Raw genomic sequence first — 25,821 nt, 5'->3', positions numbered from 1 at the left:
GAGAGAGGGAGGGAGGGGAGAGGGCTGGATAGTAGGCCAAGCAGGGGTTATATAAACAAGCTTATTGGACAGGAAGCGCTCTGGCATTAGTGATGCTTAACCCAGCCCTCTCCTTATTCCTTATTAGGAACCCCTGTGTGTGTGTGTGTGTGTGTGTGTGTGTGCGTGCGCATGTGTGTGTCAGCAAGCTGTTGCATGTGTAGTCAGTTCAGTTGTGGGAAGCTCTGCGATCTGCTGTGTAATTCATCATGTGGTGTGAGTAGTGGTGCATCACCATGACACACAGGAAGTGATTCGTCCCGCTGGGTGTCCTGTCCTGTTTGTGTGTTAATCCCCTTACAGCATGATGTCATAGACACAGGAATAGATAGATAGATAGATAGATAGATAGATAGATAGATAAAAACCTCCTTAACACCTGGATCAGAACTAAAGAGAGCACAAATTACCAGGTGCTTGGCAAGCACCCTGTCTGTGACATGCCAAACAGCGTCGAAGAAACACTAATTTGTACCATTCAGCATTTTTTACCAGATTTAATCACCTGGTCTGTTTGTTCTGGAGAAGAAGAGACTTCTGTGGATAATTCAGCTCCCCATAAAAACCTCCTGAACAATGAACACTGAAGGAATCCTAACCTGGAGAACTGTCATCTTGTTGTAATCTGTCATTCTCACCACCAGAGGCCACTAAATCCTCCTAAATATTACACACCGCTCCTTTAAATACCTGCATACTTGTGCACATTACAGTTATTTATTGTCTTCTTTTGAACATTGTAGCAGGTTGAACTATCATGGAATGACAAGACTGTGCGTTGTACTCAATTACATGCAATTATATTCAAGCACTGGATACAGCGATATGTGAATGACCTGGGCTGTAATCGACTCATATTTGGACATTTAATACTAATATAAACGATTTGTTTTTTTGTTTTGTTTTTTTTCATATGAAGTTTTAAATTTTTAACAGGGTACAGTGAGGCATTCAGTGTGACACTGGCATTCATGTAATACAGTAAACAAGCTTGCGCTGCTAACGATGTATCGGAAATGTGCGACATTTTTTGCCGACACTAGATATCAAACAGAAGCCAGAAACTGTGTCACATTAAGTTGCTGTTAGCACCATTTCAATGCAGAAGAGAGAAGATAATGTTATCTCGATGCCTTGTGGTGGAAAGTTCCTCCTCCTCTGCCCCTCTGCATCATATCTGCAGCTATCTGTACCCAGAAGTAGCATGAAAGTCACTTACACTGACAGTTCAAATCTCAGACTTTCAGGGGGCGGCCCTATGAATGACATCAGCTGACAGGAAGTAGACATGGACCCCAGCTGTTGCAATTACAGAAAAACAGGCTATACAGATAACAAAGTTAGATTGAATTGAATATAAAGTATACAAATTGTATGTTTTACTACATATTGTTTTAATGTGTTGGCTGAGTACAAATATTAATGTGCATGGATACGCACAGTGGGATCTGGAAACAAATCTCTTTTCTTCTCTTGGTGATCAGATACACTTGATTCCTGAGGATTAAATCAACCCTGACCTTTGTATCCTTCATCTCCCTTATGCTCAGTCTGATCCCTTTGTCATATATAGAGTCTAAAGTCTGAAAAAAAGGATCTCTTCCACTTTTTATTTCATTCCTTTCTCCACCCTCTCTCCAGTGGTCTTTTAGCCGTGTGCTGTGTGTAGTCGCTGGATCACACAGGATTTAAAGCTGGCACAACTCTTGGCCAACAGCTCAAACGGCATTACTTCTCTCTATCTCTTTTCATCTGTCCCTCTCTCTGTTTCTGCCCTTCTTACATACAATGCATACAGACCCACCTAACGCTGACACCAGGGGGGGCATTTCCACATGCTGAGAAAACTCACAGAGAGCTCTTAACTGGGCCCAAAATGAACCAGCAAGGACTTCCAGTGTAGGAGTGAGCTGCAGTGTGAACAAACCAGATGTTTTATGTTTGTATTTTCACAGGTCTACTAAAAATGGCTGCAGAAAGCTGAGAGAAGAGAGTTGTTTTCTACAGATGATGTGGATATTTGTAGATGCTTACTGTTTTTGCACTTGGTTAATTTTTTCACGGCAGACATTTCTATGTGTCATTTATAACATAAATCATGGCTGCATACAATTTAGGTGTGCAACTTCAATGTATGCATACATCAGACATTCATGCTTGTCATAGATGAGATCACACAGTGCTAATGGTGCAGTAAAATTAGCATCATGTTAATGTGTTACAGGTGTGTGTGTGTGTGTACAGTAGTGTGTTCACTCATTAATGATTTGTGTGTGTCTCCACAGAGTGTTGGAGTGCCAAGGTCTTCCAATCGTCAACGGCCAATGTGATCCTTACGCTGCTGTCTCCTTACTAGGACCCTCAAGGTCAGCTCTCTCGCACGATAGGACGTGATCTAGCCGCGCGCGACTTTGTTTACCTCATGTTTAACTTTGATTTTATCTCCCGCTGCCTTTTTGCTTCTCTCAGGTCGGAAGCCAAGAAAACCAAAGTGAAGAGGAAAACCAACAATCCACAGTATGAGGAGGTTTTCTATTTCGAGGTGAATATCTGGGCTTTTTAACAGTAACATGTTTGTCGTGGATGGTTTCATGCTGAGTATCAGTCCAACCTAGAGATATATTGTGGCCAAAAGTATGTGGACACCTGAACAAAACATCCATGTGTAATTGTGAGTTTGTTTTGTGTAAATATCATGGCCAGTGTGTGCCATGACTGGTCTTGACTGATCGTCCTTTTCATTTTTTTGCACCTGTTTACGTGGGTGAAGTTACGACTTTATATTACTTATTTCCCAAATGACATGTTCCGTGTTATGCGGCAGATTTTTGCTGGCTCTTGGGCTGTTGCTCGAACTACAGATTGCACTTCTGCAGTTTTGTATGCCCGCCACCACGGACAGAAAGACTATGGCAACAGAGCCCCCCCCCTTCAAACTCAGAACGAACTTTGATCAAACTCTAAAACCTCAAATATGAACCAAGATTCTGTTGCTGCGTTGCCTGTTTGGCCTAAAATGTTTTCAGAAACATATTTTAGTGGACTGTTTATCTGTAATTTGAGATCATCTGCTACCAGCCGGCCACCACATTGTTTCCTGGGTCATAACGGGCAAGTTTGCATTATGTCAACCACCATTGGGAGCGTTTATTGGTCCGCTGCGGCGCACTGCATTCTGGTAGTTGTAGGTTTTCTACCACTTGAGCAAAAGCAAATGCCGTGGCCCTTTTTCTTCTGTTTTCTCCGGTCATGTAGCACCAATTGTAAAATTATTTGCATCTTTCGACTGCATAGACAGCCTAATGTTGAATGAAAAGACCATCTTTCCAGCAGTTAAATGCTTCTTTAACTAGTTGGTAGGTGTTTTATATTGAAATCATAAAAGGTTGTGAAAGTGTTTTGCTAACTTTTGTGCAACTGTTGAGGTTTATGCAAAAAAATAAAGGTCTAATTATTCTTATTGTCTTATTATCTTTGTAATAACACGTCTCATTTAATATTTATTTTTACCATAGTCATACCATTTCTACTGTATTTGAGATTTATGTGATAAAAGCAACTGGAAACACAACAATGTTTACACTGTTTTTTTTTTTTCCTCTGAATGTCATTTTAAAACTTGTCACGGTTCACAATTATTCATATTCATGAGTTTGTATTTATAGATACTTTTCATACACACAAACACACGCTCTCTTTCACACTGCCCCCATTAACCCTCGCTCACCAGCCGCTCCGCTCTGACATTTTTGTGTCGCTCCTCCCTCTGGCCTCCCCGCTGCAGCACTAGAAGACAGCAGGACAAGAGTATGATTGATTCGGACAAACCACCAAACAATCTGGCCCATTGATTTCCATCCGACAAAACCGTCTCATTTATCCCCCGACCACCACACGAACAGGACTCAGACCCTGTGGTGCTTTCTGCCTGCGGCCCCCCTCTGAGGCCCACGTCCACGAACAGACACAGGCCATCTATCATGTTTGTGTCATGTGATTGTCCCCCTTTTATTGTTTTGGATTCTCATTGCTCCAAACTTACATGGATTCTGATACCCCCCATTTGGACTAAAAGCTTAGAGTTTGATTTGGTCTAGTTCTCCTCACTTGCGCTAAATGTTTCCTCTGTCTCCATCTCTAGGTGACGCGGCCGTTAAGCTACACGAAGCGGCAGTTTGATGTTGAGGAAGAGGATGTTGACAAACTGGCGCTGAGGTGAGCCAGTCTTCCTAGAGAGTGTCAGTGTCAGAAATTGAAGCTCCTCCCATGTCTGAGCTGTACATTGTGCTTTGTGTTCAGGGTGGATCTGTGGAACGCCAGCAACCTGAAATTCGGGGATGAGTTCCTGGGAGGTGTGCGAGTTCCTCTGCGGGTGCTGGGTCAGGCCGGGGTCCACGACGCTTGGTGAGAGGAGCATCGCTCACACATCATCTCCTTTCACACACTCTGTCAATCATTCTGGGTCTGCTTTATGTTGTTTTTTTTTTTTGTTTTTTTTCCTCTGAGCAAGTTCTGCACTGCACCCGGCTGCGGCTGGTTGGGTTTGATTTTATCATCATTGACAGTCTGAGTATGTGTTTCCACAGCAACAGCAGAGCCATAGCAACAAGTATCAACACTGACAAGAGACCTTCTTTAAAGTTTTTATTTAACCAGGGGAGATTTCACTGAGCATGAATGCTTCTTTTCCAACACTGCTGACCCAACAGCGCCTGTTTTTTGCATCTTATTTTTTGGGGGAAACACTTTGCCCCCCATGAACGATGGTATGAGAGAATAAAAATTGTGTTGTTGGTGCAGTCCAAGTCAAGTGGGAATAATCATCCCCTTTCATTGAATAACAAAACATTCAGTGACACAATTTTCTACATTTTAATGTGACAATTAAACCTTCATTAATGCTTTTTCTTTTTGTTTTTGGTCCGACTGGAGGCACCACAACAAGCTGTAAACACAACACTGACATATTATGACCTTATGAGGTTGATATGACGGACATGTTAGCAAACGTTTGCCTATTAAAATATCAAGTAGTCACGGAGCAACATTAGCATTCAGGAGTAGGGCTCTAACTATATGGATTTTTTCTTACTGCAGTGAAAAAGCCATGTATCGTCACGGTTTAATGGTTTAAATGCACAACAGCAGCTCCCTATCTGGTGTTTGAATTGTCTGTATCGTCACTATGAACGATAAACTATGATAATCCAGTCCCATCTCTGGTCCCCATCATCTTTAAACATCAGTGAAATGATTTAGGAACATCCCCAGTTGAGACACTTCTTGCGCATCATCCCTTCAGCTAAGATCTCATATACTTTTTCTTCCTCAGGTACTTTCTCCAGCCCAGAGAGAACGGAGGGAAGTCAGTGAAGGTAGAAGAGCTCGGCTCTCTGCGTCTGAACATCGTTTACACTGAGGACCACGTCTTCCCCTCCGAGCACTACACGCCCCTCAGAGAACTGCTGCTGCACTCTGCTAACGTAGAGGTGTGTGTACGTGTGTTCTCTTCTGCTCAGACACATCTTCTGTTGACTGCTTTTTGCTTCGCTGTTTGAACGCTACATGTTTCCTCCTCTCTGTTCAGCCCGTGTCGGCGTCCACAGCTCACACTCTGGGGGAGGTGTGTCGGGAGAAACAAGAAGCCGCCATTCCCCTCGTGCGTCTGTTTCTTCACTATGGCAAGATTGTGCCTTTCATCAGCGCCATCGCTCACGCCGAAGTCAACCGTACACAGTGAGTGACACGTCGCATCTTTAACGGACATATTATCTGTTGTGAAATATATGTGTAGCTTTATCTTTGTTAGCAGTTATGTGAAACATCTTTAAACATAAGCCAACTGGATGTTGCATAGTTGGGATTTATTTCGCCACTAAATCAGGTGCAGATTTATTCTTAAATCATTTTAATTAAAGTGACTTTAGAAATGCAGTAATCAGGCTGTATGTGAAAAACCAACTCGCTTAGCATTTTGTTTGACTGTGAAAAAATATATCATCAGCCACGGTTGTGTGATTTATTATGGATATTAAATTACTTTTAAAAAATCGTGTTGTTTATTAAGCTGCAGTTTTGATTTTTTTTTTTTTTTTTTTACTGTGTGTAGGGATCCTAACACCATTTTCAGGGGAAACTCACTGACTTCTAAGTGCATTGATGAGACCATGAAGCTGGCGGGAATGCACTATCTGCAAGTCACACTCAAACCCATCATAGATGAGGTATGGCTCTACAATACTCACACATCTGTCACACGTATGTCTCTGTAGCTAAATCAGGTATGAATGGATATGTGAATACTTTGATAAATCTTCACAGATCTGCACAGATCACAAACCCTGTGAAATCGACCCGGTGAAGCTCAAAGAGTCGGAGAACCTGGAGACGAACAGGGTAAGAAGATGAGTGTGTTGTGTGTTTGTCCGTGTGTGTTTGCGTGTGTGTTATCTGACACATCTCCTCCGCCTCCCCTCATCAGGAAAACCTTCGTCAGTACGTGGACCGTATCTTCAACGTCATCACCACCTCCGGTGTCCGCTGTCCCACCGTCATGTGTGATATCTTCTTCTCTTTGAGAGAGTCCGCTGCCACCCGTTTCCAAGGTAACTCACCTCCTGAGTGACTTAATAAGAGATGGAGGAGAGGACGCAAGCTGCTATTAAGGAACAGGAAACCGACAATAAAGAACAGGATGTGCAAGATGTGTCCAAGGACACTTTCTTCTTTTTGTGCTCTGCTATTTGTGTCAAACCTGAAAACACTTAAGCCTCCCACGCACTCATTATAGTGATGTGTGGAGTATGTACACACAGAGTTGTATACTGTGCTGCCTCCTGTTGGCCGTCACAGGGCACTGCAGTCACAAGAGGGACAAGCTGTTGGGATTAAAAATGTAAAGTTAGTTAATATTTAGACAGCTCCACTTTTCTTCTTCCAGACTGTATGAGACTATTTGAAACAAGTAAAATGTGTGTGATATATCCCTGTTTTTTTTTTTATTTCTGTTCTCAGTAGACCAAGATGTCCGGTACACAGCGGTGAGCAGTTTCATCTTCCTGCGTTTCTTCGCTCCAGCCATCCTCTCCCCAAACTTGTTCCATTTACGTCCGCACCATCCAGTGAGTCTGTCTTTTTTTAAAATAATCACAGACGCAACTAACATGCACACATATTCACAGACAGCGCTGGGGAGTAACTAGTTAAATGTAATTAGTTACAGTAATTAAATTACAAAATAAATGTCATTGTTGTCAGTTACAGTAACTGAGAAAAAATATGTAATTAATTTACAGTTACTAATCAAAGTATTTGTGATTACAAAGGGGTTTGATCCAAATATTTTTTTTCAGTGAAAAGTTTATATGTAGAAGATACATTCATTCTCTGTCTCACCGTGCAGGAATGCCTTCTTTGGGCACAGCCTAGATCTGACATTTTTCAGCTTTACTGACAAGTTTAAGTCATATGTTAGAAAAGTAATCAAATGTAATAGGTCACATTACTTTGATGAAGTCATTAAAATAGTTACATTACTTATTACATTTTTAACAGGGTAACTAGTAATCTGTAATCTAGGGTAACTAGTAATCTGTAATCTAAGTAACCTTCCCCTCACTGTGCACAGATCCCTCCAAAAATAAGTGCTGCAATTACTAAATAATTTTTTTTTATAAAAAAAAAGAAAAGAAGTGCTGCAATGACAAAATAAAAAAACAGAAATTAAGTGCTGCTGAAAAAAAAGAAGGTTTAAAGTTCATTTTAGACAATGAAAACAGTAGCTTATAATTATATCACATGATTTTCCTCAGCAAAGTTAGATTTTGTTCAAATTTAGACATCAAGGAATTCTCGTGCCTGTTGACATAAAGCTAAACAAGGTTTTTTCTGGCACAAAATGAGGCGTAGGTGGTACCATTCCGATCATGTGCACACATGTGCATGTGTATCCTGACTTCAACTGGCTCAAGGAAGCACTTCTTACAAGCAACATGTTTTAGGACTCTAAGACTTAGGAATTATACCATTGGAAAAACTACAGTTATTAATAATTTGTGGTAGTGTAGCAGTCAGTTGTGTCTGTAATGGATATTAAATGTTCATCTGCAATTTTCTTTGGTCACAGTAATATTTATTTGTGTCCTGAAGTAGCATATCACATGACCTGGTGAAGCTATGTCTAAGACTGAAGAGATGAAATACTGATAAAGTGAGAATGAAATTGTTTTATTCTGCTGGCAAAATATTGTTTACATAACTGTAGATCTCCTCCTGTTATTGAAGTATTTAGAATATAATTAAAAAAAATATATTTGTAATAATCCCCACTCACACTCTGTTACAGGGCACTTTTATAACCCTGTCCTTTTTTTAGATAATATATTTTGATTGTTTTACTTGCTATTTTAAATTATTTGCTTTTATCAGTATATGTGGCAGTCATGTTCTCATGTACTGTAAAAAACTAATATCATGCTTTACAAATGTGTATTTGATCTTTTGTACTGATACAGTAGAAAAAGGAGTTGATTAAAAAAAAGGTATTTAATTTTCTTACATTCACTAGTGTAAACGTGCTACAGGACAATCATTCACAAACGTGCACAGGATTTGTCCTTGTTTTGCTGAGGTCTAAAACAGACAGCTCTTTTCTTCCTTCTTGGCAGTTTTGGCAGCCCCTTTCCCAGTGCACTATGCTAATTACGATTCAGCACCACCACATCAGCGTAATGCCACAATTGCAGTTACAAATGACAGAAATCCACCAAGTGCAACGCTTGTTATAAAATAGTGTTTTCCATAGTGTTTTCCATCATTCAAATGCTGGAGGCGGCTGCTTCCTGATTCTCTGTGCAGGAAAAACCCCGACTGAAGTTACAGTTCATTCTTGACTTTGGCAACAGTAACCTTGTGTTCATAAGTCCCTCCAGACCCAGGTTTAGACTCTATATTACTGATACAGAGCTTTTATATTGTGGTTAAGTGTGATAGCTGATCTGTCAAGATTTGACTTGATGTCTTTTTGTCTCCCTAGGATCCTGCCACCTCTCGAACCCTCACCCTCATCTCCAAGACGATCCAGACCCTGGGAAGTCTCGCCAAGTCTAAATCTGTGAGTTTCTCTTTGTGCGTTTTCAGTACATTTCAGTGTCAAAGTCAGATTCAGACACAACTTGCTGATCTTCTGTCTCTCTGTCTTTCCATACTTTTGTTCCTTTCCAGGCCAATTTCAAAGAGTCTTACATGGCTGCATTTTACGAGTACTTCAATGAGCAGAAATATGCGGACGCTGTGAAGAATGTGAGCGCTCGGCTTTGTTCTTTGTTACATGCATTAAATCACTGCCAGTCTGTAGACATGTTATCAGATATTCCTTTGTCTTGTATGTGAGATGATGATGAACTCAGCGAATGAAAGAATGCAGACGTTTGAAAAGAACTGAAAAGGTGGAGTGGATACAGGGATGTCAAAGCGTGGGTGTCATAGTCTGAAAAACTTGAGTTACTTGGATGTCGTGTGAGAGGAAACACAAATTACCAACACAATGAATATACTGATATATGACATCCTTTAATTTCTCTGACAGTTCCTGGACCTGATCTCCACCTCTGGCAAATGGGATCAGAAGAGTATTGAAACACCAATCATGCTCAAAGAGGGGTAAGGAGATAATTTACTGTTAAACTGATATTCATGGAAAGAAACACCCAAAATAAAACTAAATGTTTTGTTTATTGTCTATAAACAGCTCTCCAAATGCCACTGCTAAGAAGTCCTATATATGTGATGGTGGATTAATTTAAAGAATTTATGAACTGTCTTATAAACTATCTGTTCCCATATCATCAGTCACCTTTTCATTGCTAATTATCTTATTAAAGGTATACTATGCAGGAATTGTTGGCTACTGTTTGTAAATAGTATCGCCAGCAAAATTAAAAGCCAACCCCAAATTCACTCTCGTTTGGTGTTTTGCCTTGCTGCATTTTTTTAGCACGTGTCCCTTTGATGCCTGCTGCTTTACAGTGCAGCACCTGGTTGCTACTTTATTATAAAGCCCGAACCTCACCTGAGTGCTGTGGGGGCACATGCCTATAAATGTCCCAAACACAGAAAAGAAGAAGAATATAAGAAAACATGCAAGTGTCGTAAGTGATGATTGAGAGGGGTTACCTCTGTATGAGTCTGTACCAGTGGTTCTCAAAAAGTGTGCTGTGATGCCAATCCAGGTGTGCCGTTATTCACTGTAAACACTGGTACTGCAATATTCAACTGGGCCTGTACAAAAAATAATGAATGAATTTGTATTGACTGTATCAGTATGTTGTGCACACCCATTTAATTTAATTCAGTTTAATTTAATTCAGTTTGAAAACCTTCACAGGGAACCTATTTGTTGCCGTTCACGCTTGGGTATTATAAGTGTGTGGCGCATCAAAAGCCCTTATTGACCACCAGTGTGAGGGATGATACCATTTAAATGGAAAAAGCCGTGAGTGGGACAATGGATCGCTTTATTTATTTATTTTTTTAAAGATATTTTTTGGGCATTTTTAGCTTTTATTTGACAGGACAGACAAATGTGAAGGGGGGAAAGAGGGAGTGACATGCAGCAAAGGGCCACAGGCTGGAGTCGAACCTGGGACGCTGCGGCAACAGCCTTGTATATGGGGCCCCTGCTCTACCACTAAGACACCCCGATGGATTGCTTTATTGTACGGAGCAAATTACAACAAAGCACCAGCAAGGATGACCTACCACCAAAAGAAAGTAGACAGCATCATGAAAGCTACCTGTCTTATCTTTTCTTTTATTGTCTTATGTTGTGATAAGAGTGATAACACGTTATAAAAGCTATTGTGCACAGATATAAATACAGGTGTACCTTGAGAGTTTGGCTTGCCCTTTGGTGTGTCTTGTGCACAAAAAGTTTGAAAAGCACTGGTCCATACGGTGTGTTTTGGAAAAATCCTGCACAGTATATCTTTAAGTTTGTCTTGGCACTTGTTTCTAGCTTTACACAGCTGGGTTGACTATCAATGCTCAACTGTCCAGACTCAGACGAATAACTTAAAGGAGTAGTTTGATATTTTTGGAAATATTTGCTTTTAGATGAAAAGATTGATTCCACTCACATGTCTGTACAGTAAATATAAAGCCACAGCAAGCAGCCGGTTAGCTTAACTGTAAACAGTGGTTAAACAGCTATCCTGGCTCTGTGCAAGGGTGAGTAGAGTTGCACATATCATACATTTTTTTGTTTAATCTGAACAAAAACTAAAGTGTAAAACCCTTTTTTTTTTAGATTTGCAAGATGAATTTACAAACGATAAGGCATTCATTACAATTACAAAATGGCGTAAACTTACATTCGGTTTATTTATTTATTTAATTACATTTCATGCCTTTCCTTTTAATATTTCCATAACTAACAGGAATTCTTCTCTCCAGTACATCTGAAATTATGTTGAGTATTTTATTTTCTTAGCTCTCTCTCCATCTCTCACTCATCGAGGATGAGGAGGCACACATGAGCTGCTCTCTTCCAATTTACATGCATGCCAGCAGATAACATTTGGTGTAGCTGTATTGTCGTCCAAGTGGGAACAGTAGACTTTTAGAGTTGTAGGGCTCATACACGCTGCCAGAAACAGGTTTTGATAACAAAAAAGGGGAAGAAAAAAAAAGTGTTTAAATGTGTCGTAAATTGGGAAAAAATATGGAAAAGTTGTGACACCAAGGGGAAACGTCTCGCAGGAAAACCAGGAGGGTTAGCACGTATGTCAACTGCTGGCTGTAGCTTCATAGTTAACATCCAGACACGAGAGTTGTTTCAATCTTCTCATCCAGCTCTCTGCCAGAAAACAGATAATTTTATTTCCCAAATTGTCAAACTGTTTCTTTAAGTTGTCTCTGAAGTGAAGCTGGATTTTACCTCCACATGTTTGAGCCCTCGTGGTCTGAGTCATTTCCAAAGTGAACAGTAACGATACACTCGAGGCTGTACACTGAGCCCTGTCTACAAACACACGGGCTGTTGTTGTGATGATATTTCTAATGAGGCTGTAAAGGGGGGAGTTGTGCCAGCGCCTCGCTCATCAACATCCCCACCCTCTTTTGTTTCTGCTACCGGGCGTAGGAGTGTAAAACTCACTATAAAGAGGGTTGATGGGAAGGGGTCAAAAGGCACGAAGGGCAGGTAAGAGCTTCTCTGTATGACGGCTTTGCCCTTGTGACCCCCCCGTGTGTGCACTGTAACCCTACCCCAAACCAAGCCGGTCATTCTCTCCCACCAACATCATGCGCTGCTGTAGATGCTGCTGCACTTTACTTTATATCTGGATTAAATACAGTATAAGCAACTCGTCTGTTACACTGTCTGACACTGTGTGATGTATTTAAGTCTCTCTGTGTTTCCATGGCAATAGGCTGAGTGTACACTGACTGTGATGGTATAAAGTAAAGTGTTAACCTTTACGCCTTAAAGCCTTCTCTAGTGCTGACAGCCCCTCTCGATCCTCGCTGTGCCAGACATGCTTGATGTGACAGTGACAGCAGGGGTTAGTTACTGTACAAACATTTCTGGGATCCCGCATCCTGACCCTTTATACCCTTTTTGTCCAGACTGTGACCACATCACTACCTACACATTAGAGTGTCCAGCACAGCTCTGGGCATTTTGGCAGATGTGAAACCGGCACGTTCTTGGCTCAGTAGTGTGAAAAGAGTTCCTGTGGGAGAGGAGTAACTTTGGTGCTTCATATCCCACATATGCTATGGCCCTTAGACTCTAAAACAAAGACATCCTGGTGTTTACTCTCCCTGAAAGCCCCATACTGGTTGTTTAACATGTTTTAGCCCATTATCAACAAAAATGTGTACCTTACATCACTGTCAGACATTTTCTAAAAAAATCGAGGACATCATAGAGGACTTTTGCATGCATTAAAGCTTAGTTAGGGGACTTCTATAAAAATAAAACTGTCACTACACCCACACTGTATTACACAAGACATTTAATTGTGTCCCCGTGCCCCCCGTGTATCTATTGGCGATTGCAAGAACCCACTGTGTCTGAACGAAAGCAACTAATCAGAGCCGAGGAGTCTCTAATGCAGCTGTCACGTCAATATCTTCCTATGAACTGCAGTCAAACTATCAAACTAGGCAGCTGTGATCGAATATGAATCTGAAGATTTTGTTACTGTTTCTCATCTCAGATGTTTTCAGAAACATATTTTTGTGTACTGTTTAGCTGTAAAATGAGAAAGGTTGCTCCAGCGTGTGGGCGGTACTTTTCGTTAAGCTCACTTTTTTTCAACGTGGCAACTAGGTCACAAATGTTCTCATTTTACAGCTAAACTGTACACTTAAATATGTTTTGAAAACTTCTGAGGTAACAAATGGGCAAAGCATTAACTGAATCTCGATTCATACAAACCTTTTCCACCACAAGTAGCATATGTATGCAGGTTTTTAAACGCGGGAAAACCTGTTCAATATAGCTGATAGACTGCTTTCCCATTGCCAGTAGAGAAGACGAGTATACCTTTCTGGTTTTTGTTGTTTTTTTCTCCTGGTGTGTCACGTTCAATGTCACGGACAGGCCAGAAGACAGGTTAGCAAACAGTAGAAAACAGCATAGAGGCCAGTGAAAATATTACGCTGATACTTCGTTTATATATCTCTTACTTATTCAGTCTCTCTTTCAAGCTCAGTCCTGACTTAATTTAGGCTGATGTTCACATGCTACTTGGACGCAAACTGGGAATATCTTGAGGCTGCCTATCACTGCATCACGCCAACTGGCAAAGGGGCTAAAATTAGCGCCTCTACCAGGGTGTCGCATTTCCATCATTGACTACTCATTTGTCCTTAGAGTGAATGCCAGTTGTAACCTTTCTCATTAACACAAAAGCCATGTGTTAGTCCATTCACTGGGAGAGCAGCTGTATTTGATCAGCGTTGCCAAGTTTGACAGTTTGACCGCAGTTCATGAGCAGTGATTGATAAATAAGTTGTAAGTTGTGTCAGAAAATCATACCCAGAATTTAAAAAGTGGGCAAATACAAACATCATTAACAGTCAAATGAAAGTTTCTTCTAGGGCTGCAACTAACCGTTGTTTTCAATAGCAATGTGACTTCTTTAAAAAATATTATCTATATGGCAAAAAGTCAGAAGGTATTTATACACAGTTTGTTGGTAATGGGGTGAAATGTGCAAAATCAGGGGTACCTTTGACCTGCTGACCCATCTCCTATTTGACTCATAGACTTTTAAATCTATGAGCACTGTGAAGTTTTTTACATGTACAGTAGCAACAAACACAAGGAACTGCGAGCATGTAAACGGAATGATAAATGTAGATTAACGACTGCACTGGATTCGTTTAACCTGAATGAATGTGTGGTATATGTAGTTTTACGGGAAGTAATGGATTTATACTCACACTCAGCACTGTAGACACGTACAAGGGATGTATTGTGCCAGATAAATTATATTTTTAAACATGAGCTTGTCTGTCAAGGTTTTCAGTGTTTTTTCTCTCGCCCGTTTTTCCTCAGATTTATGATAAAGAGGGCACAAGGGAGAAACCGGTTTGGAATGAAGAACTTCAAGAAGCGATGGTTTCGCCTCACCAACCACGAGTTTACCTACCACAAAACGAAAGGTGGGCTCAGAGGTCCCTCAGGATCCTCTTACAGCCGCATTGTTTCCTCGTCTGTTTATGTCGTTGTGTGCGTGTGTGCTCTTGTGTAAGAATCAGCAGGAGGAAGCTGAGCGGGAATCTGCTGAAGGTGCATTTAGCATGAACACAATGTGCACTCAACACATGTGGTGGAGATTAAGTTACTGAGCAGGCAATGCATTTGTGCTGCATCCAAACAAGCCAGGGCCAAAACACGTAAGCTGTTTCTAAATTTCAGACTACATAACAGTTTTTTTAAAGTGAGAAAATCAAGCACACTCCAATTAGTTAGTGTGAAGACTGAAAAACATTTTCATTTATTTAAATTGTGCTGTAGATGGACAGTGACATGACGTTTACATGCACAAAATATTCCAGTTTTGCCCTTATTCTGAAAAGACAGTATTCCTTCTAAGCTGTTTACATGGCTAATGAAAATGAATATTCCACTTATAGCCTCATTTATATGCAGCATTGTGTACTTGTGTATTAACGTGCCATAACAAGTAAATTATGACGCAAAAATATGGAGCTGCTTGTGCACCAAAATACGATTTTTCCGCTGGTGGCTGGCTTGTTCGGCCGTGTGAACACAGTGTCCCTCTGTCATTCCTTTAACCGCCTTCTTTAAAAGGTTGCAGTATTTGCACATATCCAAAAACCTGTTGATATCCAAGTCTGTCATATGTTTAAAAGGTATGTTTCTTCCTCTGACCAAAAAATGTGGGCTTTTTTCTTTTGGGCATGCATCTCTACCCCAGCCCTGCAAACTTCTGGTGAGTTGATTTGTGTACAATGAATCCATGACAACACGCAGAGCCGACTGTAAACAGGCAACAGGCCACGTGTCACATCCCCAGTTGAGACCCATATTCTGAATGCGTTGTGTACATGTGCTTCTAAAACCTGATTAATGTGGGCATATCCCTCATTTTTCAATCAGAAAACGCTACTTTCAGAATGAGGCTTAATTCGGAATATCCAAATGAAATTTACTGCCCATATGACCCATGTTGAATTTAGAATATTGTCATATTCGGAATATTAGTGTGCATGTAAAAGCAGTCACTGTTGTCCCACACTGAAATGCACAAAGAAAGGAATGGCAAACTAACATGGCGTCCATTTTTATTACTATTCATTCATTCATTCATTCATTCATTTTCCGTAACTTCTTATCATGTCAAGGATTGCGGGGGGGCTGGAGCCTATCCCAGCTGACGTTGTGTGAGAGGCAGGGTACATCCTGAACAGGTCGCCAGACTATCACAGGGCTGACACAGAGACAGACAACCATTCACACTCACATTCACACCTAAGGACAATTTAGAGTCACCAGTTAACCTGCATGTCTTTGGACTGTGGGAGGAAGCCGGAGTACCCTGAGAAAACCCACTTTATTAACTCATGTTAAAACACGTCATTGTTATTTTACACATTCTTTACTTTTTGTAATTTCTCACATCTGATGTGTTTACTTGTACCTCCAGGTGAGAGCGCTCTGTGCAGCATTCCCATAGAGAACATTCTGGCTGTAGAGAGGCTCGAGGAGGAGTCTTTCAAGATGAAAAATGTAAGGACCCCACACATCTTTGGAGCTTTGTGCATCTGGTCCAGAATCACTCCTACATGTGTTTAGATTCCTCCCTCACTTACTGTCCCTTCTTCCCTCCTTCCTCCAGATGTTCCAGGTTATTCAGCCAGAGCGGGCGCTCTACATCCAGGCCAACAACTGCGTCGAGGCACGAGACTGGATCGACATCCTGACCAAAGTCAGCCAGTGCAACCGCAAACGCCTAAGCACCTACCATCCTTCAGCCTACCTCAACGGCCACTGGCTCTGCTGCAAGCTCTCGGCAGACACAGCCCCTGGGTGTACGCCCTGTACTGGGTAGGTGAAGCTGTTGAAGGGATGACTTTGCTGATGTTCAACCAGCTTTGTGTCATCACAGTATGGGTTGTAGGTGCAAATGTGTTAAACTTTCCCCTGTCCTACCAACAAATGAGGCTAAACAGCTATAAAGTCTGGTGTCTTGCTTCTATGTAGGAGAGCTGGTGGGGCCTTCTGCATGTCTGAGCCCAGGGCCCCATTGACTCATAATCCGCCCATGGGTTTTCTACCTCTTCAGCAAAAACGAATGACCTTTCCCACTGTTATGACTGGCCATGTAGCACCAATCAAAAGTATCCTCAGAGACAGCCCAGCTCTGTGAAAAGACCATCTTTCCAGCAATGAATTGCTTCTTTAAAGTCCATCCTGGATCAGGTTCCTTTGATTTCTTTCCACTCACTCATCTTCCTGTGTGCATCTGTTTTCAGCGGTCTCCCAGCAAACATCCAGCTTGACGTCGATGGAGACAGAGAGACTGAGAGGATTTATTCCCTGTTCAGCACATACATGACCAAACTAATCAAGATGCAAGGTTAGATGCTGACAAGAGTGTTTTCAAGTCTTTGTGAGCACGCACGTGTACGATTGCACATTTTCCATGTTTATTTTCACAGTGTCATTTTTGTTCTCTCTCTGACTCCACTGCCTGTCTGCCTGCCTGTCTGTCTGTCTGTCTTCCCCCGCAGAGGCCTGCGGCAGCAAGTCTGTGTACGACGGGCCCGAACAGGAGGAGTACTCCAGCTTTGTCATCGATGACCCCCAGGAGACCTACAAAACCCTGAAACTGATTGTTTCGGCCGTGCAGACCTTGGAGCAGCAGCACACCAAGTACAAACGTGACAAGTTCAAGAAGACAAAGATAGGAAGCCAGTACGTAGATTATTATTTATCCATGCTAATAGCTCAGATTGTGTTTTTTTTTTAAACTGCAGTTGTGGCATATAAACTGCAACAGAGGCTGAAAACTGTGGGAAATATGTTAGGTGTGAAATATTACTGAGCAACTTCCCCTTTTGGCCAGCAGGTGATGCAGTCGTACAGTCCACAATTGCCTGTAATGATTGAACTTGTACAAAGTATGCTGGAGATTAAATGTAGCTATTTTAACATTTCAAACATAATAATGGTGTCATAATACTGGCCTCCAGCTCTGCTTGGCACCTGGTAATCTAAAAAAAATGTTAGTTCTATTTCTAGCTCTAAAGACCGCTCTTTAACCTCCTGCCAACAAATAAACACCACCTTTCTCTTTGTATCCCCAGGGAGCATCCAATTGGAGACAAGAGTTTTCAGTGCTACATCCGCCAGCAGTCTGAGAGCTCCACCTACTCCATCTAGCCCTGTGTACTGTTTCTATGATGCCCAGAACCAGCATATTTTACTTAACTGCAAAAACATCCATCTCAGCAATGCTCCATGTCTAGTATTGAGTTTTAAATCTTTATTTTTCCTTAAAACATTTTTTAAAAAGCCATTTTTGACTTGTCTCCAATGCAAAGCATCCATGCTTCAACAGGAATACTTCACTTTTTTATAGACTTTTCTGGAAGCAAGTGATGCTGTTTTGGAAACAAGCGTCACCTGACTGGCTTATTGGTTCAGCGTTAAGGAAAATAAGAGTTTCAGGAGTCAATACCAGACTGAGCGAGCTGTCTAGATGGACTTTTCTTTGCGGTGTCTCAAGATGCATCACTCCGACGTTGGAGGACAGACCTCAGATCAGCATGGAAAATGGAGGAACAGTTGTGGAGGGAAGGAGGGATACGAATGAAGAGATAATCACACCACACGTCTAATTAGGTCTCCTGTCTGTGATGTGACGAGAGAACAAACAAACGTTTTCACTGGACAGTTTCTGACAGTGACCGACACGCACTTTAATCGCCTCCAAATCTATGGATGAACAAGCCTCGCAGCACACTTTTTAAAAAAAAAAGCTTATTTTATGTGTTGATTTGTATTTTAATGGTTGACATGTTGAAATGTTCCGTTGTATTTCACTCCAGAGGGAAGGAAGGACTTTAATTTTTTCCTCTTTGGGCGGTGTTCTTGTCCCCATATTTGTTTGTTTTTTTTTCCTTTTGTTTATTTGTTTGTTTTGTACCCAGCCCCCTCAGGAAGGCTGTGAAGGTCGAGGGCACACAAGGAGGGATTGTCGGGACCAAGCACAGCTAAGAGCTGCTTGATGTTAGCGAGCAATTTCATCCCTCATTTTAATCCTTATCATCAGTGTGCTAACAGATGTGTAGGCGCAAGTTTTCACGTTTCATTTGAAGCCTTGTCGTGTTTGGATATCACGCTTCTGTGTAACCAGTACCGGGGTTAAAGGAATAGTTTGGTTTCGGAGAGTTCAGACGCTGAGTCAGACAAACCTGTGGATGCCTTTATTATATCTTTATGTGTGTCAAGTTGCAGCTTCTCTTTTAAAGGGACAGTTCACCCCAAAATCCAAAACACACATTTTCCTCTTAACTTTAGTGATGTTTATCAATGTAGATTGTTTTGGTGTGAGTTGTCAAATGTTGGAGATATCAGCCATAGAGATGTCTGCCTTCTCTAGAATATAATGAAACTGGATGGCACTCGGCTTGTGGTGCTCAAAGCGCCAAAAAAATACATCTGAAAAACTTAACAGCAATGTCTCTCTCTAGAAATCATGACCTGGTTACTCAAGATAATCCACAGACCTTGCTGTGAGCAGTTTCATGTAGGAACTATTTTCTTTTATCATCACCACATAGATGGAAGCATGCATCTCTTGCTCTAGCTCACGTAGCACCTCTGAACTAGCTAGCGTTACAGCTCAGACAGAAAGGACAACATTAATGTTTACATCTCACGCTGTCACAAGTACGAGCCTCTTGTCCATGAGTAGATGCACACTTCCTTCTGTGAGGCAATGTAGTTGACGGTTGTAGTTTGATAGAATGAATGTAGTTCCTACATGAGCACCACAAGCCGAGTGCCATCTAGTTCTGTTATATTCGAGAAATATCTCCAACACTCTGCAACTCACACCAAAACAATCTAGACTCATAAACAGCACTACAGGTATGAGGAAAATTATGTTTTTTATTTTTTTATTTTGGGGTGAACTGTCCCTTTAACCCAATATTGAAATCAGGGTAAAAACATGCTGTGGGCCTCTGTTGACTCCCATAATCTGTGAATTGTGACTTTGTTCACAAACATAAGTATATTCAGTAAAACACATTGTGTAACCACAATATAAACTCACGTAATAAGGTGCTTATAATATGCACTCAGTGACCACTTTATTGGGTACACCTGTTTAATTGTAAATCGGCTCAGCTGGGCCATACATTCAGTTAAATTCAAGTTAGAGGTGGTGTTATTTTGGACTATATTGAGAGGTGTTTATAATTTTGTCCCTCCTGCAGTATTTACATACAGTACATGAGGTGTGCAGAGTAATAGAAACGCCCCTGAATATAATGCAACTCACAAGATCACCATCACTGACTATAGCCCCAATAATAAACATAAATAAGTTAACACCTCTATGACAGTGACCAAAACCTGAACATTATAGGCATCATAAATTTTACGGCAGAACAGTAGTTGTGGCTCAAAGTACAGCCCTCAAGTGCAGCACCTGAACATGATGTAAAACAAATGGTAAACATTGTAATCATTTTGCTGTTCTTGACAGTGATGTATGTTCCCTGCATCCAGTAACTGAGCCTCAGTTTGGCTAAGATCACCGCTCAACACACCCTCAAACTGCATGCAGACATCATAAAGGCAAATGTTTGTCTGACTCTGTTGGTACGTGTCCACAGGATCCGTCATTTCCATGCTTCCCATTTAATGTCTGTGTAAGCAGCCTTGCAGTGCATTCTGGTAGCGCTGTGTTGTGTGTTGTGAGAGATGGGGCGTTGGCTCCTCATTTACATAAAGCTGAAACCGTGCAAATCAGAGGCACTGGCAAACATAGAAACTTACCGTTGTTGATCTAACATTAAGTAAGATTCAGCAACTGCATGGCTACTTAATCGCCTCAAATGTTTTCAGAAACACATGTCAGTGAATAATTTCCTAATGCAAGAGAGCTGCCATGTTGGTCCAGCGTGACCCCTCGCATCCAAAGAACGCCCCTGTGGACACGTCCCATAATTAAGTAGAAAAAGTTTTAAAGCCAAACTCTCCCTTTGACCATCACAAAGCAGAACCTCCCTGTTAGCACAGCTCATTAACAAGGACCATTTTTAGCTTCTAATTAACTGTTATACTAACATTTTAACCAGTCTTGTCTCAAGTTATGATTGTGAGATGGATAGTGTGTTACTGGTTGTGTCGCCCTGTTGGCTGCCTAATAACTTTTTCTGTTTTGTGAGTTAGCTCTGTCTTACTTTGGAACAGCTGCGCCCTGTAGTTTGAAACCTATTTATATGCATTCCTCTGAGAAACTGCCTGCTGTGAATCTTACCAGTCAGCACCCCCACCCCCCCCCCCCCCCCACGCACACTCTGTCGAAGGTACCGGATTTATTGTCGTTAACCAGTTTGTGTTGTGTCGTTCTACGCTCCCCAAAGGCAACCACTCTCGTTGGCGTTCATATTCATCAGCACTCACTCTCGCCAAAACCTGTGCATGTGAAGTATAGTTGTAGTCACGGCAACGACGGTAGCCTCCACAGTCACTTCTGTGCAAGCTGGTGACTACACACCACCACAAATTTTTGTATTTTCCAAAACTAAGTACCTGGTTATGTAGCCTCATGGGTGTTCCCGTGATCACAGGATCCCAAACAGTGCCAGTCATCACTTTTATAAAATTTTTTGAAAAAACAAACAAAAAAATAATTGTTTAGAGATGTTTTTTTTTATATATCTCAAAACCTATACTGTTTTAAGAACAGAGGAGCGATTATTCCGATGACATCTTTTCTTTGTCGAACGTGTTGATCTATGAACTATAAGGAACAACGGTTTGACTCTGTTTTCTATCTCTGTCTTGTCATACAGAAATCTCGCTGTGTATCTGAATCGAATGACTGAGGTGTGTGTGTTTTGTGCGTATGTGTGTGTGCATTTGTCAGTCTGTGCATGAGCGACTGACGTGACGGGTTGTATTGCCAATTGAATTAGCCCAGTGTTACAGGTCAGGAAAGGCAGAGTCCCACTTGTTAAAAAAAAAGAGAAAATCGCTGCCTGTAGTTGTAGAGAGAGCAGTCGGAGCGTGGAAACACTGTCACTCTCCTCTGGCCTGATATGGTGCATCTCCTCTTTCCTCTTGTATAGAACCACTGTTCCATTTAAAGGAACCTTTTGCCAATATATTCTCCCCACTCGTTTTATGTATGTAACACAGTAATAACATTGATGAAACATTAAGAGATCGCTGTAACCTCTGAACTTTGGCGAGTGTTTGTTTCCACTAGTTACTAACTCTCCTCAGGTTTACGAAACTCAGAGCTGCGTCTTTCCCTTGCCAAGACCGAGGAGACTCAGCCTGAAGTATAAACCACCAAACGGCTGTCTCTCATCCCTGAGTTGGTAATCATATTTATTATCATTTTAGCAAAACCTTCCCAGAAACTTCGGCTCAGTCGGTGTGGTAATGCCACTTACAGGAAGGGCAACTCCTCCACCCAGAAGCCCACAAAGGAATGACTTATGCAATAATGATGTTTCAGCATGCAATAATAACAATAACACCCCCCTCAATAAGCCCATCAATTTATCACAAGTGATCAACGCACATCTGCTGACCTTTTGCAGTGAGACTGCAGTAAAATAAAAACACATATTACAAAGGGAGAACAGTGTATTTTGTACAAATATTTTAAAAGTATTAAAATAAGCCTGTTATATGTGTACATAAAACAGTTGAATGAATGGTGAAAATGTGATGTGTTTTTTTTTCCCCTGGATAACTAAATGAAACCAATATTAATGCAAATGTGGTGTCTGTGTCGTCTGTTGAACATCGCAGTCTGCCTTTAATTTATACACTCATATCAAGAGCTTCATGTTGTTTCAATTAGGAAAGATGTTTTGTTAAAATAATTTAGATGATGGACTCAGGAGGATATTTTTCACAGCGTACATTTTGACTTGACAAAGCCGGAAGAGCTCAGGTTTAATCAATAACATAAATGAATGTGTCCTCCCGGTGCAGCTTATTGGAACAGACTGTTTTTTCTTCCACGACAAAGTTGAACATCTGCTGTTAAAATGCCTACAATCAATTTCAGACAAATGCCTTCTAAATGACGTCAAGCTGTTTCCCAGTGTGGTCCGTCGGCTTTCTTTTGTCTGCCATCGCGTAGAGTGAATCATCTGAATCTTTGCTGGAACAACTTGAGGTGGATGTCATGTTGAGTCGAACTGCCAGAAACTGTTTTCAGACCCTCGTCTTTGTTGCATTTACTGGATACCATGCATGTTCCATTCTGTGTGAATGGAGAAGAACAAAGATCCCATTAGTCGTTCAGAGGAGCAGCAGATATGGAGACATGTTGATAAGTTTGCACTCCAGTACAATAATCTGTGGAATATTAATAGCAGAGTCTCTAACATGGCACACAGGGTTCAAATGTCATTCAAGCAAACCATAGCATAGACCAATGTTTTGTTGCACACTGCACAAGCACACTGAGAATCAATATGTAGCCTCATTGTTGCTGAAAAACAACTCCATTGGGATTCTGGTGTTGACTGTCACGGGACAAACACATGGAGACACACAACCATTCGCTGACATTGGGCAAGAGGCAGGGTGCACCCTCAACCGGTTGCCACATTATCACAGGGCTGACACATAGAGACAACCATTCATGCGCACACTCACACCTACGGGCAATTGAGAGTCACCAATTAACCTGCATGTCTTTGGACTGTGGGAGGAAGCTGGAGTACCCCGAGAAAACCCATGCTGACACAGGGAGAACATGCAAACTCCGCACAGTCTTAGGCGCTATATTGTGGGCAACTAGACTTGACTAGACTGGATACCACAGTGCAGAAGTATTCTGTTCAAGTAAATATACTTAAAGTGCCAAAAGTTAAAGTACTAATTATGCAGGATAATATTAAGGGATTGATAATGGTTATGATGCATCATGTGTACATCACTTTAAAGTTGCTGCTAAGTCGGTATATATCTCAATTATATGCATATTGGCCTACTTTACAGGGCGGTAATTGTCTATTTAACATTGGAGGGACCATTTGGATCCTCACCTCCTGTGACCCAACCCTCCACAGGGGTCTGGTGGGAACAGCTAGACTGACCATGTTAGAGCATTTTGAAAGTTAAATTAGATCAGGAGTACTAAAAGTTTTAAAAGTTTTCATGACTGAGGGCCATTTTACTGAGCCAGAGTATGATTAAGGGCCCCGCAGGAAAAGTGCATGCACTCTGACTTTTTTACAACTGACATACAGTAGGCTATCATTACTTTTATGACCTTTTTGTTATGACTGGCAGAGTGTCAAATCATTTAAAGCTACCTTCAAATAAATCATAGAGGGACTAGGACAAAAACTCTAACAAGATGACATGTAATATTAAGAATGAAAGTTTTTGAACTTATCTTGCCCTGTCTGGCGACGACACCCCCCAGTGGGGTCAGGACGTGCCCATAGGAACAACGACTTGATGCAGCCAGGGTATCGAGGCAGTGACGACAGACGACTTGCTTGCAGTGGTGTGGCTGCGTGAGGCAAGGTGCTGCAACAGGATAGTTGAAGCTCTGAAGAACACCGGCAAAGGGCACCTTTTACACCCTGGTCCCTCGCTATCTAAAGGACGCCTTCCTTCCTAGAACAGGAATGCCTCCCCTACTTAGCTGGCTTCACTGCCGGCAACACTAAGGGTATTTTCACATGTAGTTCTCTTAAAACTAACTGAACTCAGTCCTCTTAGAGTGTTTTCACACTTGGTCCTTCTCAGCCCTCTAACTGGACTCAGACGCAGCACTTTTGCACATATGTGAACACTCAAAGAACTCAGACCCCTCTGAAGCGAACCGTACTCAGACCACCTCTAAGGACTGAGTTTAATTTGTTTAAAAAGGACTTAATGTGAAAACACCCTAAAAGTTGCCAACAGCACAGTCTTCCCTGGTGCCACAGCCACCAACAAAGCACTTCGCCATCCAGCCGCTCACTCGTCACATTTGACCCAGCATGCTCCTCTGCACTCACCGAACACAGGTGAGAGTCATCAGTAATCAGTTACTTGGGAACCCCTCCCCACAAGCATCCACAGGGAAACAAAGACCCTCCCCCACTACAACACTAAGGGCCAATCCCAATTCTCTTACCCCTTGGTTTCAAGTGCACTCGCCAGATGGATTCCCCTCAATGACGAAGGGGTAGTGTTGAGGGGTAGGGAATTTTACCTATGAATTGGGATGCAACTTCATGCAAATTAGCGTAACAGACGTGTTCACCTACATCATGCGTATCGTCGACGTAGGCTTCTTGTCGGCTACATTGTGAATTAGCGTTGATATTCTAACTCAACCCTTGACTGATAACAATGAAACATAACACATTCCGACATATTTTGGAATTTTTGCATGCTTATTTGCAGAGTAGTACTTAAATTGTGCGATCACAATGCATCCTGGGAAATTCAATCTTCCCCTCAGTTGAGATGGGTTCGTAAGTGTGCATCGCACGGCCTTTCAAATTATTTTGATTTTAAGGGCTGAAAAGCACTTCCCTAAAGTTTGGGACACCCTAGCCCTTCATGGGAACGCGCAAAAACAAGGGCTAGGGACAGTTTTAGGGGGAAGCGTGAGTATTGGGACCGACTATAGCCTTGGACCAAGACGTTCATTGCATGAACGTCTTGAAAACGAACCTCGTTTTTCATGTGGGGGTTCCCAGTCTAGACCGATTCATGTCTCCATAAATGTTCAAATCAAACATGTAATGTACTCACCTCATAGGCACAGATGTTAGGAAGGTGTACGGGGGAGTTGTTATCTCGGATGTCTTGAAATTTTCTTCACCCCTTCTTCGTCCTGCAATGAATGAGTGCATCAGCTTTCTACTGCGCCACAGCGCCACCATAGCAGTTGGGAAGTGTATTGCACATTGGTAGTAAGAGGCCCAAGACGTTGCAATGAATGTCTTGGTCCAAGGCTAGGACAGACTATAAAATCAGAAGTATTTATGATGATATTTTGTTACGTTTATTTATAATTATGTTTGCATTTCCTA

At 41.6% G+C, this 25,821-nt stretch overlaps 1 protein-coding gene across 6 annotated transcripts in view; it reads left to right on the top strand.

Moving 5' to 3' along the window:
• Positions 1–22,546, top strand: part of rasa3 (RAS p21 protein activator 3) — a 55,121-nt gene extending 32,575 nt beyond the window's left edge. Inside the window, exons 6-25 of one of the 6 annotated variants that reach the window (XM_078174576.1) lie at positions 2,325–2,405; positions 2,509–2,581; positions 4,181–4,254; positions 4,339–4,443; positions 5,372–5,534; positions 5,627–5,775; positions 6,149–6,263; positions 6,361–6,435; positions 6,521–6,644; positions 7,057–7,160; positions 9,074–9,151; positions 9,262–9,339; positions 9,626–9,699; positions 14,606–14,712; positions 15,492–15,506; positions 16,221–16,303; positions 16,413–16,621; positions 17,050–17,153; positions 17,308–17,491; positions 17,884–22,546. In XM_078174576.1, the coding sequence (XP_078030702.1) occupies positions 2,325–2,405; positions 2,509–2,581; positions 4,181–4,254; positions 4,339–4,443; positions 5,372–5,534; positions 5,627–5,775; positions 6,149–6,263; positions 6,361–6,435; positions 6,521–6,644; positions 7,057–7,160; positions 9,074–9,151; positions 9,262–9,339; positions 9,626–9,699; positions 14,606–14,712; positions 15,492–15,506; positions 16,221–16,303; positions 16,413–16,621; positions 17,050–17,153; positions 17,308–17,491; positions 17,884–17,959 (2,071 nt within the window). In that variant the 3' untranslated portion in view covers positions 17,960–22,546. Of the gene's footprint in view, positions 1–2,324; positions 2,406–2,508; positions 2,582–4,180; positions 4,255–4,338; positions 4,444–5,371; positions 5,535–5,626; positions 5,776–6,148; positions 6,264–6,360; positions 6,436–6,520; positions 6,645–7,053; positions 7,161–9,073; positions 9,152–9,261; positions 9,340–9,625; positions 9,700–14,605; positions 14,713–15,491; positions 15,507–16,220; positions 16,304–16,412; positions 16,622–17,049; positions 17,154–17,307; positions 17,492–17,883 lie in introns of all 6 variants that reach the window. The other 5 variants (XM_033629957.2, XM_033629967.2, XM_033629974.2 and 2 more) reach the window with 5 other exon arrangements.
• Positions 22,547–25,821: the final 3,275 nt, after the last annotated feature.

The sequence above is a fragment of the Epinephelus lanceolatus genome, chromosome 2 (assembly GCF_041903045.1).
Source record: "Epinephelus lanceolatus isolate andai-2023 chromosome 2, ASM4190304v1, whole genome shotgun sequence".
In the NCBI taxonomy this organism is placed as follows: domain Eukaryota; kingdom Metazoa; phylum Chordata; class Actinopteri; order Perciformes; family Serranidae; genus Epinephelus; species Epinephelus lanceolatus.
Note: the sequence above shows the minus strand (reverse complement) of the source record. Positions and strands in the feature narration are given on the sequence as shown.